The 26,822-nt window shown below is 38.0% G+C and overlaps 1 protein-coding gene across 12 annotated transcripts in view; it reads left to right on the top strand.

The window, feature by feature from the left end:
• col7a1l (collagen type VII alpha 1-like) overlaps nucleotides 1-26,822 on the top strand; it is a 120,284-nt gene that overhangs the window by 77,573 nt on the left and 15,889 nt on the right. For 9 of the 12 annotated variants that reach the window (XM_017494700.3, XM_047162108.2, XM_017494699.3 and 6 more), the window contains 34 exons: nucleotides 452-487; nucleotides 641-685; nucleotides 1,594-1,665; nucleotides 1,984-2,019; nucleotides 4,112-4,141; nucleotides 4,334-4,366; nucleotides 5,370-5,432; nucleotides 5,514-5,558; nucleotides 6,733-6,765; nucleotides 7,084-7,149; nucleotides 7,969-8,013; nucleotides 8,110-8,145; nucleotides 8,231-8,257; nucleotides 8,353-8,421; nucleotides 9,272-9,334; nucleotides 9,555-9,572; nucleotides 9,659-9,685; nucleotides 9,792-9,830; nucleotides 9,921-9,956; nucleotides 10,124-10,258; nucleotides 10,929-11,012; nucleotides 11,145-11,327; nucleotides 11,884-11,991; nucleotides 14,070-14,114; nucleotides 14,961-15,053; nucleotides 17,027-17,080; nucleotides 18,718-18,771; nucleotides 18,862-18,912; nucleotides 23,859-23,933; nucleotides 24,066-24,101; nucleotides 24,192-24,680; nucleotides 24,831-24,866; nucleotides 25,923-25,949; nucleotides 26,048-26,107. In XM_017494700.3, the coding sequence (XP_017350189.1) occupies nucleotides 452-487; nucleotides 641-685; nucleotides 1,594-1,665; nucleotides 1,984-2,019; nucleotides 4,112-4,141; nucleotides 4,334-4,366; nucleotides 5,370-5,432; nucleotides 5,514-5,558; nucleotides 6,733-6,765; nucleotides 7,084-7,149; nucleotides 7,969-8,013; nucleotides 8,110-8,145; nucleotides 8,231-8,257; nucleotides 8,353-8,421; nucleotides 9,272-9,334; nucleotides 9,555-9,572; nucleotides 9,659-9,685; nucleotides 9,792-9,830; nucleotides 9,921-9,956; nucleotides 10,124-10,258; nucleotides 10,929-11,012; nucleotides 11,145-11,327; nucleotides 11,884-11,991; nucleotides 14,070-14,114; nucleotides 14,961-15,053; nucleotides 17,027-17,080; nucleotides 18,718-18,771; nucleotides 18,862-18,912; nucleotides 23,859-23,933; nucleotides 24,066-24,101; nucleotides 24,192-24,680; nucleotides 24,831-24,866; nucleotides 25,923-25,949; nucleotides 26,048-26,107 (2,349 nt within the window). The remainder of the gene's footprint in view (nucleotides 1-451; nucleotides 488-640; nucleotides 686-1,593; nucleotides 1,666-1,983; nucleotides 2,020-4,111; nucleotides 4,142-4,333; nucleotides 4,367-5,369; nucleotides 5,433-5,513; nucleotides 5,559-6,732; nucleotides 6,766-7,083; nucleotides 7,150-7,968; nucleotides 8,014-8,109; nucleotides 8,146-8,230; nucleotides 8,258-8,352; nucleotides 8,422-9,271; nucleotides 9,335-9,554; nucleotides 9,573-9,658; nucleotides 9,686-9,791; nucleotides 9,831-9,920; nucleotides 9,957-10,123; nucleotides 10,259-10,928; nucleotides 11,013-11,144; nucleotides 11,328-11,883; nucleotides 11,992-14,069; nucleotides 14,115-14,960; nucleotides 15,054-17,026; nucleotides 17,081-18,717; nucleotides 18,772-18,861; nucleotides 18,913-23,858; nucleotides 23,934-24,065; nucleotides 24,102-24,191; nucleotides 24,681-24,830; nucleotides 24,867-25,922; nucleotides 25,950-26,047; nucleotides 26,108-26,822) is intronic. The other 3 variants (XM_017494702.3, XM_017494703.3, XM_017494704.3) reach the window with 3 other exon arrangements.

The following is a 26,822-nucleotide window of genomic DNA, read 5'->3' as shown; positions in this document are numbered from 1 at the left end:
GGAAGAGGTGTGTATGCTTGTGTGTAGTGCATTCTTGGCTGCTGATGATATTTTTTAAGTTTCAACTTGAATTTATTTGAATTTATTTGCTGGTTAAAATAGACTTTCATTTTCTCTAGACCTGCCTGATGTGATTTATAAAAAGGGGCACGTCTCGCTCCAAGATCGGTGTCTGATTAGAGATTCCAGACCTTGAATAAATCTCCCAAGGTTGTTAGTAAAGTATAATGATTCAGGCCTCAGACAGAATGAACAAAAGTGAAATGTGTTAGAATGGTAATCACATAGGCATCAAATTGCTGAAAACTCTCTCTCTCTCTCTCTCTCTCTCTCTCTCTCTCTCTCTATATATATATATATATATATATATATATATATATATATATATATATATATATATATATATATATATATATATATATATATAATTTATTTTTTTTATTTTTTTTAGGGTTTGTCTGGCTCAAAAGGAGACCCTGGACTTCAGGTGAGAGAAAACTTACTTATACAAGAAGGCAAACACAAAATACGCACACTAATGCATATAAAAATATATAGTTACTCATGCACATCTATATCACATCGATGTACCTGACTCATTCTTATACCTGACTCATGGTGGTGGGTTATTTTTCCACAGGGAGAGCCTGGTTCTTCAGGGCCTCCAGGAGAGAAAGGCATGAGGGTAACGTCACACATCTTAATTAAACACAGTTCTTTGCCGTCCTGTAGCATGATAATATTCTTCATTCTTAGAAATGAGATTTGTAAGAATGAAGCATCTGATATTAAATCCCCTTATACCACTGCACGGTTGAAATTCTCAAGTCTAACGTTTATGTTTTCCGAAAGTCTTCGTGTTTTTTTTTTTTTTTTCCAGTAATACGACAAGCTGAATATTTTTTTTCATTAAGAAAAAGAAAAGAGAGGCTGATGAGGGAACGACGGTTTATAGCTGCTATGGCGTAAGTGATAACAGGAAATCACCTGTCTCTGGAACGTGCGCTGATGAGATGAAGCAGGCGAACTCAACGTTATGCTTATTAGGGCAAATCCAAAATTCATTATTCTTGCCCATGGCGTGGGTCAAGGCACAGGCAGACGAAAATAACCTGCGATAATGCATAATCGTAACAAGCACGGATCAAAACTGGGAGGTAAAATACAAAAATCGGGGAAATGAACAAAACCTGGGAAAACATGCCACAGAACTTCATCGACGTGCAGCATGATAAGACCTTGTGATTAGACGGAAATAGAAGAATGTGAATACATAAACTAATCAAGGAAGTAACCGAAACCAAGTGAGAACACTACAGGAGCGGAGTCAAGACTCAAATCAAAACATATCCCTCATATACTGTATCCAAAACATGATAAGAACTAAATGCAAAAACACGAACACAGCACTGTTCGCACTGCGAGTCAAGAGGGGGAACTCTCGTTGATGCTTTACAACATTAAATGTAACTATAAACAGATAAAAAGTACTTCAAGGAACGAAAGATTGTTAGCGTTGGCAAATTGCAGTTGTATAAGAGGAATAAAAGATGTGTTTAATTCCTTACTTTATTCATTTCTCTTCAACCTCAGGGATCTCTTGGTCTCCCTGGACAACCAGGAGACCCTGGTGAGAAAGGAGACCATGGGAAAATCGGGCTTCCGGTAAGCATCTGCAGTCTTCTTAAAGCATATCATTAATTAAGTACTATGAATTATTAGTATTATTCTTAAATAAATATTATTATATATAATTATATTGTAATAGAGTTAGGAATGTAAGTCTGGCCCGTGTGACTGCTCCGTGGAGTTTAAAGGGTCGGTATCAATTTATTAACGACGCTGATTCTTTTCAAAGAGTGCCGTTTGTTTATCATGATATAATTACCGCACCATTTTATTGCATTCGATAGACTGCAGTAAGTTTGCGTGAAGTGGATTTGTGCAATTGTAGATGAAATATCTTGCATTTATTCTTCACAGGGTCCCGAAGGTCGGAAAGGAGAGAGAGGCGAGCCAGTATGTCCTGTATTATGATTCGTAGTTATCAGAAGTGTTTTGTTTTGCATTATGAGCCACATTTGATGTCCCTCTGTTTATCCAGAACAGCTGTCAGGTTTACAGAAGCATACGTACAGACATGCAAAAGCATAGGTTTTTATTAATCGACCAGTCCGGCTACAAAAAGATTCACGTGCATGTCTGGTAAACATAGTCGTAGTCATATCTTCTTTTTTTTTTTTTTGAATGTGTATTTAAACACAGTACTGTGCAATAGTCTTAGGCACATGCAAAGAAATGCTGTAGAGCAAAGATGCATTCAAACATGATGAAATTAAATGTTTCTACATTCATAAAAAATACTATAAAGAGCAGTAAACAGAAATAAATGAAACAAAGTCGATATTTTGTGTGACGACCATTTGCTTTGAAAATAATGTATTAGTAGTCTCAGGTAGAATTAGTGCAGTTTTATACGGAAATGAGCTGTAAGGTTTATCGAGCATCTTACAGAACCAGACACGGTTCTTCTGGAGACTTTGACTGTCGCACTTTCATCTTATTATTCTGGCAAAACCCAGCAGCCTTCATTCATTTTTTTTTTGTCTGAAAAGTGTCTCTTACCATTTAATACTCTGCTTCCTTTACTTACATCCAAACATTTTTTTCTGTAACGTTTAATTTTGTGCTAGAAAACGAATGTTTGGAGGTCTAAAATGTTTTTGCATTGCCTCGATAATGTAAAAGTATATATAGTAAATACAGGGTATAATTCCAAAAAATAGGAGGTTCTCAGATTCTCCTCAATTTCATTTCTCCTCAATTATCTCTCCAGTGCTGAATTCAATTCAGAGCACAATCATGAACCAAAACATCCTAGTGGTCTTCAAAAACCCGGTCGGCCATTAGAGCAGGCACGTCTGTTGTGTTCTAAAAATGCAACTGTTTTTATTGTCCAAATTTTTAAAAAACAAACAAAAAAACATTTATTTTAACATTGAGAAAGTAATTACAACTGGGAATCAGTTAACTCGAGAAGTAATTTCTTTTAATTAAAAAAAAAAATGAAAAGCTTACAATACACTCTTAGGACCTTTCTAAAGGCTTATCCAGGGTGTTTTGGATAGTCAAGGGTTCTCAGCTTCCTACAAGAGTTCTACATGGAACCCTCTCTGGAAAGAAAACCCTCGGTTGAACGATTAAGTTTCTAGATTTAGCTTAGATTTGAAGAATGCCGTTAAGTTCATTAAGGGCTGGGCGATGTATGCTTAGTTACTGTTACCACCCCACAGTTGAGTATTTATTTATGGTCTTTAATGTTGGGAATTCTTTATAGTTCCGCATTTCCTGATGTCTGGTGAAAATCTCATGTGAATAACGTCATCGGAAACATATTTACGTAAAACAAAATTGTTGACGCGTCCAATACTTATTTCCCCTACCGTATAGTTAGGTTTAATGTCAGGGAACAGCCACAAAACAAGTTAGTTCTTATAATAGCAGCTATAAAACGGTCATTCCTTAAACGACCTTACTTTGTTGTTTCTCTTAGCGTTAATAAGCTGAACAAAAAGCCCTTAAGATTGTGTAAGGGCGAAAAAATTGAAGTCACAGCTTTACCTCTGATCATTACAAAGCACTGACGTCCGAGACGATGTTTATGTTCTGTGAATGTTAAATAAGTGTCTCTTTACAGAAGGCCTCACCATGTCAATAATTATACTTTGCTAAATAATCACAGTTTTTGTTAACCGATTATAAGGAACATCTGTCATACGAGTCCGTGCAGTGAATGAGCTGTCACTATAGAAAGGATAATATATTCGAACTAGCGCACTACTGTCAGAGCTGGTGTTGTAGAAAATGAATCAACATCTTCTGCCCAATCAGATTAGAGAATTTAACAGCGCTGGGGTATAATTATGATAAGTCTTTAATTCTCACACACTGATCTAAACAGGCATGAGTATGTGCATGCGTGCATATTTTGATGAATAATTCTAATAAATGTGAGGTTCAAACTGAATGGCTATAACAGGGGTTTGTAAATAGAAGGTACAGCGATCATTGAGTATAATTCTTATTTCCATATTTGCTTTTTTTTCTCTAGGGGAAACCTGGTCCACCTGGAAATTATCATGTGAGATTTCAGATTATTTCAAACCATCAGATTATGATACAGTCAGAAATGTTTCCTGTTAAGGTTGATTATTGCTACCTGTTTGTTTATCGCATATCCGGTGCAAACATTTACTATAGGTTTCACATCCCTTCTGTTTATGTGTGTGTTCAAATGTTTGTACACTTATCCGATGCTTTTCTTCCCTCTTAGTTGTCCGTGTCAGACAATATCAGAACCATCAAGGTACAGGGCACCGATTCTGTTTGATTTTGTTGCATTTTTTGTTGTTGTTGTTGTTGTTGTTGTTGTTGTTGCAAGTTGAGCATGAATTGTAAAAGAAGAAGCCTTTATTTGTCACATATACATTACAGCACAGTAAAATTCTTTTCTTCATATGGGTCAGTCATGAGCAGAGGGTCAGCCAGGATACAGCGCCCATGGGGCAGATAGCGTTAAAGGCATTGCTAAGAGGCCCAAAAGTGGACGTTTGTGCAGTGCTGGGGCTTGAACCCCTGACCATCTGGTCAGTAACCCACAGCGTTAACCACTGAGCCGCCGCTAGGTTAAAACTGTAAACATAAACGTAAGTAGATACTTGCCTATAATATGTTATCAGTTTTGAACATGATATTAAACCAGACACCAGTGAGAACCACCGCCGAGCAAGTTTCCACTGCAATATCAACAGATGAACAAAAGACTGAAGCTCAATCCAGGGGGAATAATTAGACAAGTACTGACATTGAAATCATTAGAAATGTCTAGAAAATCCCAGAATAACCAAAGATCTGAGTGCAGATGTAAAGGTTTTGCTACAGAAATAACCAGGTAGACTTTACCTGTGGGGCACGGTGACTTAGTGATTAGGACGTTTGCCTCACACCTCTGGGTCTGGGTTTGAATCCTGCCCCTGCGTCCCATCCTTTGTGCGTGGAGCTCGCATGTTCTCCCTGTAGTTCGGGGGTTTCCTCCGGGTATTCCGGTTTAATACACCAGTTCAAAGACATGTGAAGGCTGATTGGCGTTCCCGAATTGTCCATAGTGTGAGTACGATTTTGCCGTGTCCCGAGTTCCCTGGGATAAGCTTCCTGGCTGCACCACGACCCTGTGTAGGATCGGCGGTATTAAAAATGGATGGACGGATGGATGGATTGTACCTCACTGATTATTCTTCTGAATCTATTGAATAACAAACTGCATTCTGTCTACTAGAAACGGATGTGGTATGTATTTTATGTGTTTTTAGGGTGAGCCAGGTGATCCAGGTGAGCGTGGGCTGCCAGGAGATACAGGACTACCAGGACCACCAGTAAGAGCATGAACACAGAGAATATATTGCTCAATAACAGCGCTCTCATGTTCTAACATATACATGTCCCTCTTTCTCCAGGGTCCACCAGGAAAACCTGGCCCTTCAGGAGTTATGGACTTTGAAGTGAGTCTTTGACGTGGATTAATCCAATAATTTAGGTGTTTAGTTGGTTCCATATGAACCATAACGGTGAATGTAAATATGCAACACACTCAGCAAGTAGTAACTATATGAGTATTTTTACATTTAGAGCTGGATATTGATGGGCAGTTTCTTTACGCTGTTCTTGTAATCTTTAAGCGTTTAAAAATGTCGGAATTGGGCCGTATAGTGTGTAGTTTATTAGGAACACCGGTATACATGCTCATTCGTGCAGTCATCTAAACAACCAATCACGTGGCAGCAGCGTAATTCATAAAATCATGCGGTTATACTGTAGGTCAAGAGCATCAGTTAATGTTCACATGAAACATCAGAATGGGGAAAATGTGATCTCAGTGGCATGACTGTTGGTGCCAGTGAGAGTATTTCAGAAACTGCTGATCTCCTGGGATTTTCACAAACAAACATCCATCGAGCAGCAGTTCTGCAGGCGGAGACGCCTTGTTGATGGGTCAGAGGAGGGTCAGAGGAGAATGGCCAGACTGGTTTGAGCTAACAGAGCGGCTGAAATAACCGCTCTTTACAGCCGTGCTGAGCAGAAAAGCGTGATCGATCTGAGAATGCTCAACACGTCGAACCTTGAGGAGGATGGAATACAACAGCAGAAAACCACTCCTGTCAGCCGAGTACAGGAATTTGAGGCAGTTGACCTGGACATCACCTGGTCTTTTTCCAGTCTTCAACTGTCTTGAACAGCTTTATGATTTCATGCATTGCACTGCTGCGATATGATTGGCTGATCATATACTTGCATGAATGAGCAGGGGTGTTTAGGTGTTCCTAATAAAGTGACCGGTGAGTGTAGGTGCAAATTTATTTTCTCAGATGTATAATTGGCTGGAAATTAGCTGTCTTTATATAATATAGATGTGTTTTAATGTCATTCGAGCTTCAGGTGTCAGAACAATGACGTAGCTGATTTATTTGATCTTTTTTTTTTTTATGTTTAATTCAGTTCATTTCAATTCAATCTGAGTGTCCCTACACGACACATCTTATTTATTTAATTATTACATGCATTGTATAACACGCCTTTCTTTTTTTTTCCTAGCTGAAGGCTAAGTTTCAGCCGTCAAAAATTAGTCAATGTATTACAATCCTGAAGATTTTTTCAAATAATTGTTATTTTTTTAAGGGAGAACCTGGGAGGAAAGGGGAACCGGGAGCTGTGAGTAATCATTCTGATGGCAGGAAAGCATGATTCATAGCTTAAATGCGACACTGACATTAAAGGAAATATAAAGTGTATAATTTGGCTTGTAATGAGCTGTTATATCTGTAGTTAGTGTGACGAATGATGGGAGATTTTTAAGAAGAACAAGAGTTTATACCGTATTCTGTTGATTATCTTTAATAACATGTATATGAGAAGATATATAAGGTTTTAAACTATTGGATTTTTTTTTTTTTGAAAATGCATGTAAAAGCAGTACCATGATTTTGGATGATTGAGTCCATTTAAGTTCTTTTGTGTGGGTTTTAATAGAAAGGAGAGAAAGGAGATCCTGGGCGAGTTGGAGTTTCCGGCATGCCTGGTTTACCCGGTGTTCCTGTGAGTAAATATAGTTAAAAAGCAGTGTACTATATGCAGTTGTCTCAGTATCATAGATTTAGGTCCTATGTAATTGTTCTGCATCATAGAAACAATTTTGAATTATTAATATACGATAAGATTAGATAAGGTAAGATTCTTTTATAGTCATTGCACATTATATTAGCAGCAATCCGATCAACATGCAGTTACGACATATATATATATATATATAAAGAAGAAAACCTTTACCAACACTGAGTCCCCAATAAAATAAGAATGTCTTATTTATCTATTAAGAAATTCTACATGGAAACACAAAATGATGGATTTTTCACTTACAGTAAAGGAATGGTTCACTAGAAATGTTAATTACTTACTTCCAAAGTAAAGTCATGACAGGTGAGGTCTCATATATAGTATGTGATGTCTTGGGGATAATTTTAATAATCTGATTGTGCATTATTGAATATTCCCAATGAAAGTCACAGTGTTATTAATAGAAGTTCATGGATCCCAACTGGAACACAATGTAAACTATGATGTTGCTGCTGAAATATATTGAGATGAAATATAATAGGGTGTTTATGAGACCATATAGTGATTATATAATGAATTTGCCATGTATTTATTAATAGAAGAGGGTTTTTTTGTGGGGGAGAATTGTAGTACGTGTTAGTTACGTTAGCCTTATAACTCCAGGGCAAAGCTGAAGCCAATTTCAAAATCACGTAATCCAGCTTATATACGGTCCAACAGATTCTACTTTCTTACAATGTGACTGCTAATACCTGGTGTCCAAAAATGCTAGTTTTGATCTCTGTGTGTCTCGATGTGTAGGGTAAACCTGGTGTAGACGGTAAGCGTGGACTAGCGGGAAAAGATGTAAGAGCTTTAATCACGCCTACTTATATACAGTATATATTTAACATTTTTAAATTCTGATTTAGCTTAAATATCTGTATTTTCTCACTTTTTCAGGGACAACAAGGACTCAGGGGCAGTGATGGGAAAAAGGTCTGCAAAAAAGAGCCTGACTCCATTATTATTATTTATAAAAACGATGTAATATTTAACGCTGTGCCATTTGTTATGGTTACAGGGAGAGAAAGGAGAACCTGGTGTTGATGTAAGAACTTAAAAAGCTCCAGTAATCTGTATTGAATTATATTAAGCTATTTTATTCTGTTCAGATGTAATTTGGGAACCTGTGTGTCTTCTCAGGGTAAAGACGGGCCAAAGGGAGATGTAGGTCCTCCAGGTTTGCCCGGTCCTCCTGCTGTAGTGCCCGAGGTACAGGGCACTTATATACCATTTATTCATTATGGGCTGTATTCAGAGTGAGGAATTAATAACGAAAATGCATGCGTCGGTCATTATTTAATTCATTTGACCACAAAATAGCGGATTAAAAGCGCCATAAAATAGCTAATATTTCACGCGCGCACATTACGATTTCATGACCTCGATGTAGTATCTTTTGGCTTGTTGTGCGCACAATCAATTCTCAGCATCCATTATAAAAAAAAGTCATTAAATAAAATTAAAATATTCATGTTTTGGAAGTGCAATTTTAAAAGCTGTGGAATAATATGAGCGGAAGCCATGTAGTTAAATCAAACCGAATTTTCAGTGATAATGTGATCATTACAACCAAGTCTATCCGTGCAGTGGTATATTTGCATGGGGGACTACTAGACCCCTTAGATATACATATCAAAGCTTGCCTTCTGTTCATTCGTATAGCGTTGTATTAGTCTTTTTTTTTTTTATATCTCATTTTTAAATCATCTCTTGCTTTGATCTTACATCGCATTACATGTGACAGCAAAGTCAAAAACTAGAACCGCCTCCCTCAGTCTGGATTTTCTATCCCTGATTTATTTTTCCAGACACCTCTACTTTAAAAAAAAAAAAAGAAAAGAAAAAAAAAAAAAAGAAAGTCAACTTGAGCCGCTGCATAACTCAACTCTGAATATGAGAAACTTTCCCCTGCGTAAATATCGACGTAACTTTTACACTTAAGTTTCCGACTCTGAATACTACCCAGTGTGTAATAATGCTACATTTTAAGCATGAGGTTATCAGCCTCTTGTTCACATCTGGTTTATTTAATCAGGTTGCTGTTGTGTTTTCTCTATAGAGTGCCTCAATAGATGATTTGAAAAAGGCATTTCCGTTACCAGCGGGTCTTCCTGGAGCGACGGTGAGAGCAAATCATTTTTGTTAAAGTGTGTTAAAAAAATGCAAAAAATACATAATGAATATATATATATATATATATATGAGATAAATTACCCAAAATAAAATATGTAGAATACATATTACATCTTTGAATCTATCTGACATTCATAAACATGTTTGATATTTCAAATAATTTCCATAATTTCTCCTTTCTACGTGTGTATGTATGTGTGTATACTCAGGGTTCTCCTGGCATGAAGGTAGGATATGATTTATGAATAAATATGTAAGTGAAAGACGGTAAGCTACTGTATATATTATTCATTTTGGTCACTTTTGTTAATAGGGAGAGAAAGGAGATCCAGGAGAAAGGGTATGTATTGTTTGTTTAAATTAATTATAACAACACCAAAAAAAAAAAAAAAAATGTCGATTTTTTTTTTTCTCCAATAATTGTGTTGTTTAATAATCATGCTCAGGGGGACATTGGTTTGCCAGGGAGAGGTGTTGAAATGAAGGTACGCTATAGATCTGACTTTTACTATTTTTGTCACTGTGTGTAATTTAAGTGTGTTTTAGATAAAGATCAATTAAAACTTACTTTTCAGGACATTGAAGCATTATTTGAATCATTTGGCATTAAGGTAAGCTCCTGATATCAAAATCTCTTGCGACATTTATCACACTTTAAGATAAAAATGAATCAAGTGGTCAAGGGTCCATCTTAGGCAACAGGAAAGTTTCCCATAACCAGTAGGACGGTGCATTTCTGCACGCATTGTAATCTTAACCATAAAACTTATTTTTTCAGCTTTCCCTGCTGAAGGCCTTAATTGATAGGCTACTCCAGGATGGTATGGAGGAACTACTGCATGAAATCAGCACCAAGAAAAGAACCAAAGGACAGAGGATAAACCCCGACTCCAACATCATCACTGAATACGCTGTAAAGCCGTGTTTTCATTATTTAATCATGTACAGTGCGCTATGAAATAGGTTTTAATGCTAAATGGCTCATTCACAATCTTATATATAAGGAGTAAAACAGTTAGGGGAGCGCTGTTATAGGAAAATAATCAACGATGGGGAAATGTGATGTGAAGGAGAGTGATGTACAACACAGATGTTTATTATTTTTCTCATACCAGCATGTTTCATTTCAAAACATACTCCGCAGCCAGCAAATGCAATAGTTATTTATTAAGAAATGACACATCATACTTTTTAGCCGTTTTGTAGTTACATTGTAACAGTTAGTTCCTGTAATCACTTCTGTTATAGCAGCTCACTTTCTCTCGAATTTAACGAGACAGAAAAACGCACGTCCTTCGTCCCGAAGACGTTCCTCCTTTTTTATTTTCTTTCCCGAAAGAAAAAACACCCCAACTTGCTCTGACACTGGAGACTCCTTCCGTTAACATCTCCTTACAGAAAGCATCACGATGCACTGGACTGTCAGAGCTGCTTTTACAGAAAATGAATCAGTACTTCCCGACCAATCCGAATTGAGAATTAAACACACACTGTGCTATGAATATCGTTATGGTTTTTATAGATTCATACATTAAGCAGAAATGTGATGGTTATTAAATAACGCAAGCGATCTTTACTTGTAGAACTCGGTGAAGTACGAAGTCTCGAGTGAGCCACGGACTGATGGACTCCTGACCGAAGAAGTGGATCTAAATGAACCCTACCCAGTTAAGAAAATAGTTTTCGATGGTACCTAACGAGGAATATCAAAACTAACAAAAGTTTGCGGTGTAGAATAAATTAGCATAGCTATCCGATTCGATATTGGGTAACGTGACCAAGCATTTCTTATTTTTAAGGTTTTACTAAATGAAACAGAAGATAGCGGAACTCTCTGGAACGCCACCGGGTACAATAAAACCGATCTGATCAGAACAGAGAGCAGGATTGAAGTAGAAGAAGAAGAAGGAGAGGCTCTGCTCGAAGCCTTCACAGAAGCACCATCTATTTTCATTACTCAGATTGACACCTCTTCAGACACGGTAAAGCTGTTGCCGTTTTATACAGACGCGTGACAAATTAAAGGAAAAACAAACCCAGGGCTCTGTTATGCTGTAGATTGTGGATATTTTGTCCCCTTAGAGGACACTGTAAAAGTTCTTCTGACTGATCAGGTTTAAACCATGATGATGAAATGTTGCTATCCTGATGGGCGTGGTTTGTTCCAGGATGACTCCGCCCCCATCCATAGGCTCATTGAATGGTTTGATCGAACACCTATGTGAGAGTGACATTTTAGACCATCAACACCAACTGATCATCATCAGTCCTCATCAATCATCTGACAATCATTGGGAAATGCAGTCTTCAGTTCCAGAGACGTGTAGAATCGATGCTGAGGAACACTGAAGCTGTTCTGGAGGCTCATCATGGCCTGATGCCTCACTTAACACACTTTACCTTGGGTTTTCCTTTCATTTGTGACTTGGCTGAGACGGATATTAAAGTAAAATGGAATTGGGTTCATTTCTGGGACGTTGTTTCCTTGTAAATTTGTGCATGTTTATGTTTGTGAGTGTGTGTGTGTGTGTTTGACAGATGGGTACAACAAAAGCAGAGGTAAGTATGTTGGATGTCCTCCACAGTCAGGAGAACGCAGTAAAGAAGATGTCCGGGGAGAAGAAGAAGGGCCGAGAGAGAGGAAAGGTGCAGCATATCCTAAATTTTTTGCCGAAATAATCAAATATTTTTCATTGGTTTGTGTTATTTATCAGAATAGCTGTTAATCCAGATGCTCTGTTATCAGCACAGATATTATATAGTAATAACTATGTGATATCTACACTCTTATAAGAAAAGGGTTCCTTATGAGGATCTCTTATATAACGGCATTTTAAACAACGTGATAAACATTTACAATGTCTATAACGTTCACTTATTCGCATTAAATGGCGTACGATTATATAACAACGGTAACGCCGCTTAAAAAACCTTAATATACGAGTTCTAAATGAATCTGAATAATTTAACCTGGAGATTTTTCTTTTAAGAGTGTAATATAACGCATCCTAAATCTGGGGTTCTCAAATGCAGTCCTCGGGGCTGGACTTAAGAACCTCTGCTCTAAAGTAGCTGTGGCTTGGCTGTTAAAGGAGTAAATGATGAACATTTACAGGAATAATCAATATAAAAGTTCATATAAAACCTGGTAATGTAACCTGTCACTAAAATATGGCCTACGACAAACACATGAATAACTCAAACAAAAGGCAGTAGTTTGATCTAATTTTATGCGTTTTATGGGTCGTGTTCAGAGTTGTGTTCCTCCTACACAGTGAGAACCGAATACCGAATTTGCACACGTCAGTATTCAGACCTCAGACATATAACTACAGACTTAAGTACAGTCTCGGACAGTTGCAGAAAGCAGAAGTGCTGTCTCAGTAATGTGTGATTCTGAACACTTATCACTTTGAAATTAAAAAAAAAAAAGAAAAGAAAAAAGTTAAAGTAGGGAGTGCCCTGTGAGACCAATATTAAATATGTAAAGATTCATTAATTAATAGTGTCATCTATAAGGCTACAATTTATTTTTTTGACTTTGGAAATTTTTTTGAGCTTGAAAGAGACAGTATCTAAATCTGAGAGATTTTTCGTACCTGAATTTCCCACCCACTAGCTGACACGCACAGAGTTAAGCCCTATCTAACCTACTCTGCATGCATGAGCTCTTAAGAACCTGCGATTGGCTACTGACACTGTGATTGACAGGAGACGGTATGCCCCTCCCACCCTGAGAGCACAGCCAGTTTTGTTCTATGGGACTTCTGGCCCCAGGGGGTGGGAGGTGGGGGTGGGTGGTTGTCTGGTGTTTGCATGTTCTCCCTGTGCTTTGAGGGTTTCTTCCAGGTACTCTGCTTTCCTCCCCCAGTCCAAAGACATGCGTAGTAGCCTGATTGGTATTTCCATAATGTCCGTTGTGTGAGAATGTGTGTGAGATTGTGCCCTGTGATGGGTTGGCACCCCGTCCAGGGTGTCCCCCGCCCTGTGCCGAGAGTTCCCTGGGATAACCTGGGAAAAAAAGCAAAGCAGTTTCTGTAAAGCTGCTTTGAGACAATGTCTATTGTAAAAAGCGCTATACAAATAAAATTGAATCGAATTGAATTGAAAATAACCTTCAGGCTCCCCGTGACGCTCTGTAGGATAAGCGGTACAGAAAATGGATGAATGGATGGACTTCTGGCCATGGATGGCTTTGAAATGTTGGGATCCAACCTTGCAATCTCTTTGAATCCCTTTTCCGTTCTGCCAAATTTTTTTTCGTTTCGCTTTTTTGGTCTCTTCCTTTCACAATACATCTGAAGTTTGCAGTTGACACCAGAGGGAAAAAATTCCCTCTGCTTTTGTTATCCCTTGATTTTTCTCATGTTTAAAAACACGATCTCCTGTTTTTAAAGGCTAGACACTAAAAAAAAAAAATCTCCGAGGTCGGGGAGCCCACTAAAAAAAAATCAAATCCAATCAAATTTATTACCCACTTAAGCCAAGTCTGAGTATGTCTAATTTTCCCAGTATATATATTGACGTAACTTAAAACCCAACTCTGAATACGGCCCTTTATTAGCGTCATAATTGTTTGTTCGTCATGATGTATTGCACCATATATCATAGAGATTTACCTGTGTAAACAAAGGCTGATGATTGGATTGATTTAATTTCTTTTATCACTAATTAAGACGTGATTACATGTTATAACCTTCTGTGACTGTGAAACTCTTAACCAGGGTAAAGGGAATAAAGGACGACATAAACGACAAAGGAAGCGATTGGTAAATGCCCCATTTAAACATGTCTTAATCGAACACATTTCTAACATGTCTAAACTCATCTAACACATATCCAGATAAATAAACTCTTCCCCAATTTAAACATTTCTGTCTAAATGTCTGTTTAAACTACATATAACATATGTTCAATGCATTCCTTAATTCCTTCCTTAATTTCCTTAACTAGTTCGAAAAGAATTATTCCATATAACTTAAAAGCAAAAAAATGATATTACGAACACGTAAGAGTTCAATAATTGAATTTTCTATAATTGCTTGACTAATCTCACAATCTCACGTTCACATTCTTTACAAATAGCTGCTCTTTATTCATTCTTTCTAAACAATTCATTTAATTAATGATTAGTTAAATTTTTGTTGATGATCTATGCAATGTGAAACACACCAGACACTCACTAACCTCATGTTTAAAGTACAACTGTAAGAGCGAATCTTAAATTGTCACCGTTTGTCTTTTATTTGTATGGGATTTGATTATTTGGCGGAGAGAAAAAAATCGAACAGTAAGTTTACACTCTGTTTTTGGAGAAAGTAACGTGAGGAATAATTCCCTTTGAATTGAAAATAGTAAATACACAGAACTTTCTGAATATAGTCGGAAACCGATTATCTGTGAAGCGCATGAACTGTGACGAATTAGCCTTAATCCAAATTTCATGCTTAACATTCTGATTTCATTTCAAGTATATATAATGCTATCGCAAAATAACCTCTTTTTTATTTCAACTATTTTGTTTTTATCATCATATGCCTTATACCAACTCCTGAAAAGGATGTAATTAATGTTTATCCACATGCTTATAATTGTATAATGTCTCCAAACTAAAGGAAGAGCTCGACCCTGAGAAAGAGGAGGAGGAGGTTGAGGAGGAGATTGATGATGATGGTGATGATGGTGAAGAGTATCAGTATGAATACGAGGTTAGTGGTTTTGCTGTCAAATCTGACATGATCTAGGATTTTAGACACATCTTCACTTCATTTTTATGTCATCGTGCCGAACACACTCAACCTGTCTGTTAAACACCCGGCCAGAAAAAATATTAAAGAAATAATTCACTAATACTTTTAATTGACAGCTAATTTGGTAATTAATAAGGCACAGTTTGTAGTTATCACCAATTTATAAAGAAGACATTACATCCATTAATACAAAACTAAGACTAAAACCTGACATTTATTTTAAAATAACAGACATTTATTAAAATAAATAAATAAATATATATATATATAAAACCCTGTGACATAGCGAAGGATTTCTGTATCACGATAATGATGGTGTAGGCCATTAACTGAACTTTCATATTTATAAGATTTTTATGACCTCCTATGGCAAATTCATAACACTGTAATGCCAGAGTTATGTACATGTTCTGTTTGTTGGTCTCTGCGTTCTGTTTTTTGAGAGTGTGTGTGTGTGTGTGAGAGAGATATATAAATACAGTGCTGTGAAAAGGTATTTGCCTGTTTTCTTCTGTTTTTGTGTATATCTTATACTCGAAATATGACATAAAACAAATGCAACCTGAGTGAACACACAATACAGTTTGTAATTCATTTTTTTTATTGAAACAAAATAAAACTTTTTGGTGTGGCTGTGGTGGAATTTTGGTCCACTCTTCTTTGCAGAACTGCTTTAGCTCAGCCACATTGGAGGGTTTTAGAGCGTTGACTGCTCGTTTAAGGTCCTGTTACAGTATCTCAGTCGGTTCAAGTCAGGAGTTTGACTAGGTGACTCCAAAACTTTAATTTTGCTTTGGTTTTGAGCCATTCAGAGCTGGACTTCCTCCTATACATTCGACCAGTGCCTTTCTGCATAATCAAGTTGCACTTGAGTTTCTTACGGACTGAAGAGTGGACATTCCCCTTCAGGATCTTCTGGTAGAGAGCAGAATTCATGTTTCCCTCTATTGTTGCAAGTTGTCCAGGCCCTGATGCAGCAGAGCATCCCCACACCATCACACTTCCACCACCATGCTTGACCGTAGGTATGATGATGATCTTTTTGTGGAATTCTGTGTTTGGTTTACGCCAGATGTAACGGGACCCCTGTCTTCCAAACAGTTCCGCTTTCTACTCATCAGTCCACAGAACATTCCCCTAAAACGTTTGAGGATCATCAAGATGTGTTTTGGCAAAATTCCGACGAGCCTTAATGTTCTTCTGGGTTAGCAGTGGTCTTCACCTCACCACTCTTCCATGGATGCCATTTTTGCCCATAAGTCATTGCTGTGCTCTTGGAGGAAGTTTGGAAGGTCGGTCACTTCTGGGAAGGTTCACTACATTGCTGAGTTTTTCCATTCAGAGATAACGGCTCTCACTGTGGTTCTTTGGAGTCCCGGAGCCTTTGAAATAGCTTTGTAACCCTTCCCAGGGTTATTACAATCACCTTCTCCCTCATCATTTCAGGAATTTCTTTCAATTTTGGCATAGTGTGTTACGGAGTAAGACTTTTAACCAGCTTCATACTGTTGTAAAAGTTCTATTTAAGTGTTGATTTGATTGAACAGGGTTTGCAGTAATCAGGCCTGGTTGTGTCTAGTCCAGCTGAACTCCATTTTGAATACTGCTTCATAGATTTGGGGAATTAGTAACTACGGGGGCAAATACATTTTCACACAGTACCAGTTGGTATTTTATAACTTCTTTGCTTCAGTGAATAACATTATAATTTAAAAACAGTATTTTGTGTTTACTCAGGTTGCCTTTGTTTCATCTTCGATTTTGTTTTCATTTCTGAAACAATGTAGTATGAGATCTACACACAAACAGAAGAAATCAAGATGGGGCAAATACTTTCTCACAGCACTGGAGAGAGAGAGAGAGAGAGAGAGAGAGAGATGGGGGGGTGTTTGGAAGTGTAAGAATCTTACAGAACTTTTCTATCACTACAGGATGAGCTCGTTACAGAAGAGACTGTTCTCTCCCATGGGGAGGAGAAAGAGCAGGTAAGAGTCAGACCAGGTGTTTTAACACAGAAGCAATCCAGAGTGTTGATCCTCCGTAATGTACTGAGTTAGTGACAGAAAAGGAAGTAGAAGCTGTAACTGCTCATATGATTACACTGAGAAAAACAACAGATAGCTGTGTATTCACAAAGAAAATCTATCTGTCTTTATATCTGTCTGTCTGTCTGTTTCTCTGTCTGTCCATCCCTCTATCTATGTGTGTCTGTCCATCCGTCAGTCTGTCTTTCCGTCTATCTATCTATCTATCTATCTATCTATCTATCTATCTATCTATCTATCTATCTATCTATCTGTGTCCATCTGTCTGTCTGTCTGTCTCTCTATCTATCTATCTATCTATCTATCTATCTGTCTGTCTGTCTGTCTATCTATCCACTTGTTTGCCTGCCTGCCTGCTTGTCTATCTATCTATCTATCTATCTGTCTATCTATCTATCTATCTATCTATCTATCTATCTGTCTGTCTGTCTGTCTGTCTGTCTATCTATCCACTTGTTTGCCTGCTTGTCTATCTATCTATCTATCTATCTATCTATCTATCTATCTATGTATCTATCTGTCTGTCTGTCTGTCTATCTATCTATCCACTTGTTTGCCTGCCTGCCTGTCTATCTATCTATCTATCTATCTATCTATCTATCTATCTATCTATCTATCTATCTATCTATCTATCTGTCTGTCTGTCTATCTATCTATCCACTTGTTTGCCTGCCTGTCTATCTATCTATCTATCTATCTATCTATCTGTCTGTCTGTCTATCTATCTATCTATCTATCTATCTATCTATCTATCTATCTATCTATCTATCTATCTGTCTGTCTGTCTATCTATCTATCCACTTGTTTGCCTGCCTGTCTGTCTATCTATCTATCTATCTATCTATCTATCTATCTATCTATCTATCTATCTATCTATCTGTCTGTCTGTCTGTCTATCTATCTATCTATCCACTTGTTTGCCTGCCTGCCTGTCTATCTATCTATCTATCTATCTATCTATCTATCTATCTATCTATCTATCCACTTGTTTGCCTGCCTGTCTGTCTATGTGTCTGTCTGTCTATCTATCTATCAATCTATCTGTCTGTCTGTCTGTCTGTCTTTCTATCTACTTGTCTGTCTGTCTGTCTGCCTGTCTCACTGCACTGATGCTGACACAATAAAACTAAATGTAATTATTTTTATTCCGTCTCTGGAACACGATGTGGACTCCTCCTTATACACATTATACAGAAACTCGCACAGTGACCCAGTGGGAATGAATTAGACTGAGGATTAGTGTTATTATTAGTTTCTGAAAGCCTAATCACTAGATGACGGAACACACACATCTTCTTGCATGCTTATCACTTATTAAAAACACATCCTATATAACATTTTCATAAGGTTGTGCATTATTTATACTTTATAAGTTTATAATTATGTTTATATTTATTCATCTCAACAAAGGGCAGTTCGTTTTTAAGAATTTCCGTCAGCAAGCACTAATATATTGTTATTAATTAATTAATTAACAGAACACTGAATTTTTTTTTTATACAAATACAAAAAAAATGCACCTTCATCAGCAAAGCTATAAACTGAGATTAACCCGTGCTGAATATTGTTCATCTCAGACGATCTACACCACCACAGAGCCTTTCCCCTCGATATCAGCAGTCACGCAGCAGGTACTGACGCTCTCTCTCACTGCCGTTATCATACTCATGTGTGAGAGTGTGAAACTGGAACTAAAGCATGCAGTTTGTGTGTTTTTAAAGCCGAGTGAAAGCACGATATCCTCAGAGCTCGATTTACAGGCTACAGAAAAGGTAAGAATAGTGAATGTCTTTCTCTTTCATTTGCTGTGAATGCAGCACCTATAGAAAGTCTACATATCCTTTAATGAGGTTCATTTTGAAATAAAGACATAGTCTTATTTGGATCTTGTTTCAACCAGGTGTTAAGTAAAGTATATGGGGGAAAAATTCCCTATACTAGAAACACTAAATGTTAGTGTTGATAGCTAGTCGGAAAGGAATGCTATACTCGGACTGGTTTCACCATCAGGTCTACACTACAGACTTTATGTTCAGGTTGTGCAAACGAAGGCAAACCTATCTTTGTTGAGATAAGATTTAGTATGCGTAACAATTAACGACTGATAAGCCATTTGTTACTTAGCAAAGCATTTCTGCATTGCATTACTCATGCGTTAAGCACAGTTTACACAACTGAGGCTTTGCTGCCCCCATTATTTATTTTGGTATTGCACCACGTAAATGCATTTCGAAGTCCGAACATGTGCAGGATATACACAGCAACATTTTTTGCATAAGCGTAGGCATAGTTAAAAGCGAATATAACTGAGCCTTAAGAAAGAAATATGTAGAAAAACCTTTTTAGAAAGGACATAGTGGGTTAGTTTTAGCACATTTGCCTCGCAGCTCCAGCGTTGGGTGGAAATCCCACCTCCGCCTTGTGTGCACAGAGCTTGCATCTTCTCTCCGTGCTCCGAGGGTTCCTCCGGGTAATCCGGTTTCCTCCACCAGTCCAAAGACACGTGTTGTAGGATGATCGGCATTTCCAAATTGTCCGTAGTGAAAATGATCTGTCCTGGTCTTGGTTCTGTCACTACATATGGACGCCCTTGACAGGGTTCTTTCAGGAACTCTGTGAAAGCCAGGAGAGCGTTTGCTTATCTGGGCTTTTCAGCAGAAAAGAGACCTGCGGTGGTAGGAAAAAAAAATAATGCATCATAAGGTAATAGTGTTTAAGGAGTACGTAGGCTTTCTATAGACTGCATTAGTTCAGGAAACGGTGCTGTATCTGATTTGGCTGACGAGGCATGAGGCTTTAGCATGTGGCATGAACTAATATCTTGTCTTTGGAACGGCATTCGTCTCATTTTTCATTTTTGTTGCTTGCTTGGTAAAAATTATATGTCACCCTATAACAAAATCTCACTCAGCAATTAGAGTTTCAGTCGAAACACATTAATCCACATTAACTCCCAAAAGTATGCAGATATATGCATACTTTATATATATATATATATATATATATATATATATATATATATATATATATATATATATATATATATATTATTTATATATATCTCGCCTGTCTTGCTTTAAACCTCTGAGAATTTCACCAGTGTGAACATTAACACAGCATAAAACAAACATAAAAAGGAAAACACTAGTCCTAGATGCATCATAATAAAGATAATATAAAACCGTTTGTAAAGTGGTATGAGTGGAACTTCCCAGCATGCATTTGGCACATGGCAAATCAGTTCATGGCTATGGCACGCAGAATGCAGCTACACATCAGCTACACATCAGCTCCACAGCTGGCTTAGCTTCATTTAATCGGTTCTCTCTTTGGATTTTTAACGCAGGAGATCACCTAAACTGTTAGAGGGACAGTGTGTGTGTGTGTGTGTGTGTGTGTGTGTGTGTCTGTAAAAAACTGGGAAGCGTTAAAGCAGGGGAAGATCTGACGGGGCCAGAATTCATCGCACAGTGATGATGTCGTGCACGTCCACGTCCTTCACGTCCAGAGTGGAGTTTTTTTTTTGTTTTTTTTTTAAATAAAATTGAGATTTATATGTACAGTCGAAAAGAATCTGAAAACAAACCAGCTCTAGTTTGACCATTTTTGCTATTAGTGTTGTGCATTATAATTTATTTACTGACACAAATGCCGCACTTTCATTATCACTTCATTGTAAGAGTTGTGAAAAATTCATATCGGCTTCAGTGGTGACATTTTTGACGACATTTCATTTTCCTCACTGGTTTATTTACTGAAAATACATTAGGGGGGAAAAAGGTTTGTTGGAATCTGTTCACTGTGTTGTTGTTTTCTTTAGTTACGCTAAAAAAAAAAAAAAATATGGAAGTGTATTCCTTTTTATGGATGTTTTCACTGGTGAAATTCAATTCATTTGCTTTTTTTGTTTATTCTCTTCATGCATGTGTGTCAGTAAATTTGTTCAGTTTTCCTAAACCCGTCTTGGTGTCTTTATTTATTTATTTATTTATTTATTTATTTATTTGTCGTGTGTGTTTCTAATCCTCTACTAACCTTTTTTTTTTTTTTTTAACAATTAGAAACTACGGTAACACTTTACAATCACAATACATGGTATAATCATGCACTAATACCTGTTAACACTATTAATACCTATTAATACTTACTTAAAAATGAACTAATGATGATTTAAGGCATGTACTAATCATGACCCTAATGAAGAGCTAACCTTTAAATATGAAGTGTGTCTTGTGAATTCGTGCGTGAATAACGACCTCATGAAGTACATGTTTGTTAGTTAATGTATTAATTAACATGTAGGGGTAAACTAAATCAAATTTCACCCTCGTGGGAAAAGGAGCAATTCCCCGGGCCCTAGCCACCCAGAGCATGTCCTACTCCTACAGTGGGATTTGAAGAGAAGGAGATGGAGAATGATGCAAAACGGCTTGAGATGAAATGATTGGTGTTTATTATTATTATTGAGTCTTTCTGTGTTTGATAAGGAGGATCAATGTAAATTATGAAAGTAATCCAGTGGTGTTTGTGTACGCAGCTGCATGTGGCAAATTATATAAACTATTTGAAGTTATAATTATTCCTCAGATTTATATAGTGCTTTATATATTGGGGGGGGGGGGGGGGGGTCCATCAACCCCCTGGATGATGTGACAGGAGCCATAGTGCACCAGAACACCCACCACACACCAGCTATTAGTGTAGAGGAGAGAGTGATGTAGCCAATTCAGGGATGGGGATTATTAGGGGGCCATGATAGGGGCCAATGGGGGAATTTCGCCAGGACACCGCCGTCTACTGTTTTACCATAAGTGTCCTGGGATTTTTAATAACAGAGGTTTAACATCACATCCGAAAGACAGTGCTGTTTTTACAGCATAGTGTCCCATCACTATACTGGGACATAAACCCCCACACAGACCACAGGGTGAGCGCCCCCTGCTGGCTTCACTAATACCACTTCCAGGAGCAACCTTAGTTTTCCCCAGGAGGTCTCTCATCCTGGTACTGACCAGACTCAACCCTGCTTAGCATCAGTGGGAAAGCAGGTGAGAACTGCAGGGTGGTACTTTTCTACTAGTTGGGAGTAATAATGAAGACATGAACACATATAGAATTATGTAGCGAACGCCTAAAACGTTAGCTCTATTAAAACGAAAAACTATATTATATTTTAAAGGCGTTACGTTGTTATTGATGATGATTGGTTCACTCTTGGTATCATCATGAGGAGTTTCACGCAGGGAGGAACTTTTCTTACATTTCCCCATACACACCAAGTTCCTCGCTGTTTCCTATACATTTATCACATTATCTTAACAGATTAAAAAAGTATGTGGTGTTTAACAAAGAAAAATCATCGCTGTGACATTTTATGGAAGGAATCTCAGGAGCCAGCTATTGTTAATATTGTTAATGAAAAGTATGAGGAAACACACTCATTGAACAGCTTTTTTCCCCCACACTAGAATGATGTGATGCAACCAGATGCGAAACGCGTTATTTTTGTATAAATATTACAGTACATGTGTGTTTCTCTAATGAGAGTGCCGGAGGTGTTGCTGGAGGCACGTAATCCTCCACAATTAACTGTAGCTTAAAGATCCCATGAAATCAAAATGGAAGTATTGAGGATTTTAGTATGAATATGTTAGCCTTAAGGCTATCTATAAGCTCGTGTGCTCCAAAACAATGCCAAAATTCATATTTGAATAATGTACGCATTCAAACATACCACCGATATGAATCAACAATTTCGATGACATCATTCTGCACTTCAGCTTCTCATCAGATTTTCTGTCCAATCAAATGCTCTCTGGAATCTGATCGGTCCCGCCCCCAACATTAGAAAAATCCTTGGTACTGACTGTCGAGTACGGCTTAGCCCAGGCTATGAGGTAAGCTATCTGCTATTGGCTGTTTAAAAAGGGGGAGGAGCCACTAGATATGTCCCACCCTGACTTCCTGTTTCAGTGGAAATTACATTAATCAGTTAAGTTATCAAATTCCGATCGACAAAACCATGGACAGGTCCCGCCCACCCAAATATTCTCTTTTCACTGGTTGTGGAAGTAAAATGCTTTTGAATTCCTGTTTCATGTTGTCTTTAAGTAAGTTTCAAATTCTGTTCTAATGAGATTTATATGAATACCATCAAAATATTTTTTTTTACGTCTGTGAAACTAGTTAGTTCCTGTAATCGTTTACATTATAGCTACTCATCCCCTCGCCAGCCTTTCTTTTTTCTCTCTTGAAGTTAATAAGGCAAAACATGCAGATTGTCGTGTTACTGAGAAACCAAACGCAAAGTGTAACTTCCCCTGTGCTGAAGACTTTCCATGTGGAGGAAAGCGTACCGAATGTTACAAAGAGGTGACGCTGGAGACTCCGCCCATAAATCTCCTTACAGAAAACTACCACACCAATGATAATGTACTCATTTCTCGTTACTATAGAAACGATAACATATTAGACAGAGCGCATTAATATAAACATATTGTGAGAGCTGCCGTTATAGAAAATTAATCAACACCTTCTGACCAATCAGATTCTAGTGTTCAACAGTATATTGGCTGATATTGATCATCATGAAGGGTTTATGTAGGTTTTTAATTTAACAGAGATTTTACAAAAATTCATTGTAGCTAAGATTAAAAGGCTCAAGCAGGATATACGGTGGTCTGGTGAAGAGAGTTTGTCATTGTGTGAATGTTTTCAGGGGGTCCTTTCCAGTTCTGATGCACATGGAGCGATGCCTAAAGTGAAGAGGAGCGCCCCCTCACCTGATTATGAGGTAATACAGCCTGTGTTTTGGTGACGCTATCCGATGACTCATAGCTCACGATATAAAATAAAACATAGTTATATAAAAAGCAACGTGTAGTTTATTATAAACCTCTTCCTCCTCACATTTCCTTTTTTGCAGCCCTCAAATAGTGCAAGAAAGAAAAAGAAACAAAAGGTAAGGGTGTTTGTTTCCTCCTGATGAATAAATAAACAAGGATTTTATCACCCTGTGTGATTGTTACCATTTTCTTCATTCTCATTGTAGAAAAAGAAGCCGAAATACAAGGAGCCAGAAACTGAGGCTGAAATATACAAAGAAACAGATCTTGAAGTTAAAGCAGAAAGAGAAGTGGAGAGGCAGGCTGAAAGAGAGCGAGAGGTGACGGAGTGGGACGTGGAGGATGAAGAGGAACGAAGGATATGGGCCGAACCAGAGCGTGAGCAGAGCTCAGGAGAAAGAGACGAGGAGAGGAGCAGTGAGAATGAGAATGAGGACTGGGACTGGGATGAAGCGAGAGAGAGAGACAGGATGGAGATGGAGAGAGAGAGGATGGAGCTAGAACGTGAGAGAGAGGAGGAGTCGGAAAGGGAGGCAGCCGCGGCGAGAGAGCGGAAGAGGGAGAGAGAGATGGAGCGAAAGGATGTAGTGGAGAGACAGAGGATGGAGTGGGAGATGATGGAGAGGGAGAGGATGGGGGAGGTGGACAGAGAGGAAGACATGAGGGCCCATATCTCTCAGTATGAACTTCTGAAGGTAGGACATTCATCACACTGATCATGTGATGAGCACTACACCAAAATACATTCATAAAATAAATGAAACTCATTACATGACCATAAACCATTTACAGTATATTGTTATACAGTATCGATATTTAATGTGAATCATTATTTTCTTCTTAAGGGACCTCCAGGTGAAAATGGTCTACCAGGACCCAAGGTGATTACGAATCTCCCCTTCACTCATATCTCATAGTAATATGTTTCTTGTTTCCTTATTTAGTTCAATCCCACCCACACGTGTGACATCATCCACCCCCTGTTTGCCATGTTGGGAAATTATTACTGTCAATCAGACTGGGCGGGCAGAACAGCAGCCTCACTCCATTAGCTTTGATGTCCTCAGAGTGCTATTTTTATTTTATCACGACGGGGAACGTTTAATCTGAATATTTATAATTCCCTCACTCTCTCATTTTCCATTGCTGATAGCAAACAAAGTTCTTGAAAAACTTTTTTTTGTTACATTTATGTAGCGCTTTTCTAGACATTCAAATCTGAATATCTCTGAATGATTTCTAGACGCGTTACATAGTATTGGGGGGACCAACCACCACTAGTGTGTAGCATCCTCCTGGATGATGCGACGGCAGCCATAGTGCTTTAGAACCCCACCACATACCAACTATTAGTGGAGAGGAGAGCGTGATGTAGCCAATTCAAAGATGGTGGTTATTAAGGGGCCATGATAGAGAAGGGCCGATGGGGGAATTTCGCCAGGACACCGTGGTTATACTCCTATTCTTTCACGAGAAGTAATGTGAAAGACGGTGCTGTTTTTACAGTATAGTATCCCCGTCACTATACTGGGGCATTAGGCTCCACATGGACCACAGGGGGGTGAGCACCCCCTGCTGGCCTCACTAATACCACTTCCAGCAACAGTCTTAGTTTTCCCCCAGGAGGTCTCCCATCCTGGTACTGGCCTGGTTCAATGGGAAACCAGGTGAGAACTGCAGGGAGATATGGCCCTGGCAGTTTCTGTCTGCTTTCCTTCTAATTAACATCTTAAACTCAGATGGTTTACTTTCCTTGCTATGATAACTTCATATATTTCCGTTTAAATTTACTGTTGTACATTATACTTATACTAGCAGTAGTAATTAAATAAGAAGAAGAAGAAGAAGAAGAAAAAGAAGAAGAAGAAGAAAGTGTTATTTGTATATAAGAAGCAGCTAGTAATAATGTGTCTCTGTTGCCTTTTGTTTTTGTACAGGGTGAGATTGGGGAAAAAGGACAAAAGGTGACTTTATTTTAAACCTGATAATAGAAAACAGCTTCTCAAGTTCTATTGAGTCAAATGTTTCAGATCTTTGATTGAAATGTTGATGTGTTCTTAAGGGCGAGCCTGGAATAGGACACCGTGGTCCTGTTGGTCAAGCTGGTCCACCTGGCCAAAAGGTAATGTAGCCTTTCTTGTCACTGGGTTGTTACCCTCAATAATATAAGTTTTATCACTTCAGCACGTTATTTATTCTTCACCTGGGAAAGTTAGTATAGTGAACTGGAAATGTCCATACTCACTAAAAATGACATCTAACTTATAATAAGGCTCTGATGATGAGCTGAACCGTGTAGAATAGGACTGTTGTGAAGCACACCACTGTCAATTCCAAGACAAGGGTTGAAGGCAAGTCAAGATTGAGACCAAAAACCATCAAATCTTTTTAGATGCCAAGTATTTGCTTCATTCGTGCATTGCACCAATGTTTAGGCTTTGTTCTAGAAGAAGGAATTACTTCTTTCAGACTTTGTGCATATAAAAAGAAAAGACAACGCATACATCATTTTTTTTTGTTCAAGACCAAGTCCATATTTTGAGAAACAAATGCTCAAGACCAAGACAAATCCAAACGCCAGTAAGTCCCAGTCAAGTCCAATTCAATACAGAAAGCATCATGAGACCGGACTTGTCTTTAGGACTAGTGTAGAATAATATTGTTTTTAAAATTAATTAAAAACAAATTCCTTTATGTTCAAGCCTTGAGCTCCTACCTTGAAGAGGGCCTCTATAAGTGAGCTTATTTTTGGTAAATGCAGGTACTATAGAGACAGAGAAACGTTTTGACCTTGGGCACGCAAGCCCAGGTGGTTGAATAGGTTCCTGGCAGAGGTG

The sequence above is a fragment of the Ictalurus punctatus genome, chromosome 19, assembly GCF_001660625.3.
Source record: "Ictalurus punctatus breed USDA103 chromosome 19, Coco_2.0, whole genome shotgun sequence".
In the NCBI taxonomy this organism is placed as follows: domain Eukaryota; kingdom Metazoa; phylum Chordata; class Actinopteri; order Siluriformes; family Ictaluridae; genus Ictalurus; species Ictalurus punctatus.
The sequence above is the reverse complement of the archived record's forward strand: the minus strand, read 5'-3'. Positions and strand labels throughout refer to the sequence as shown.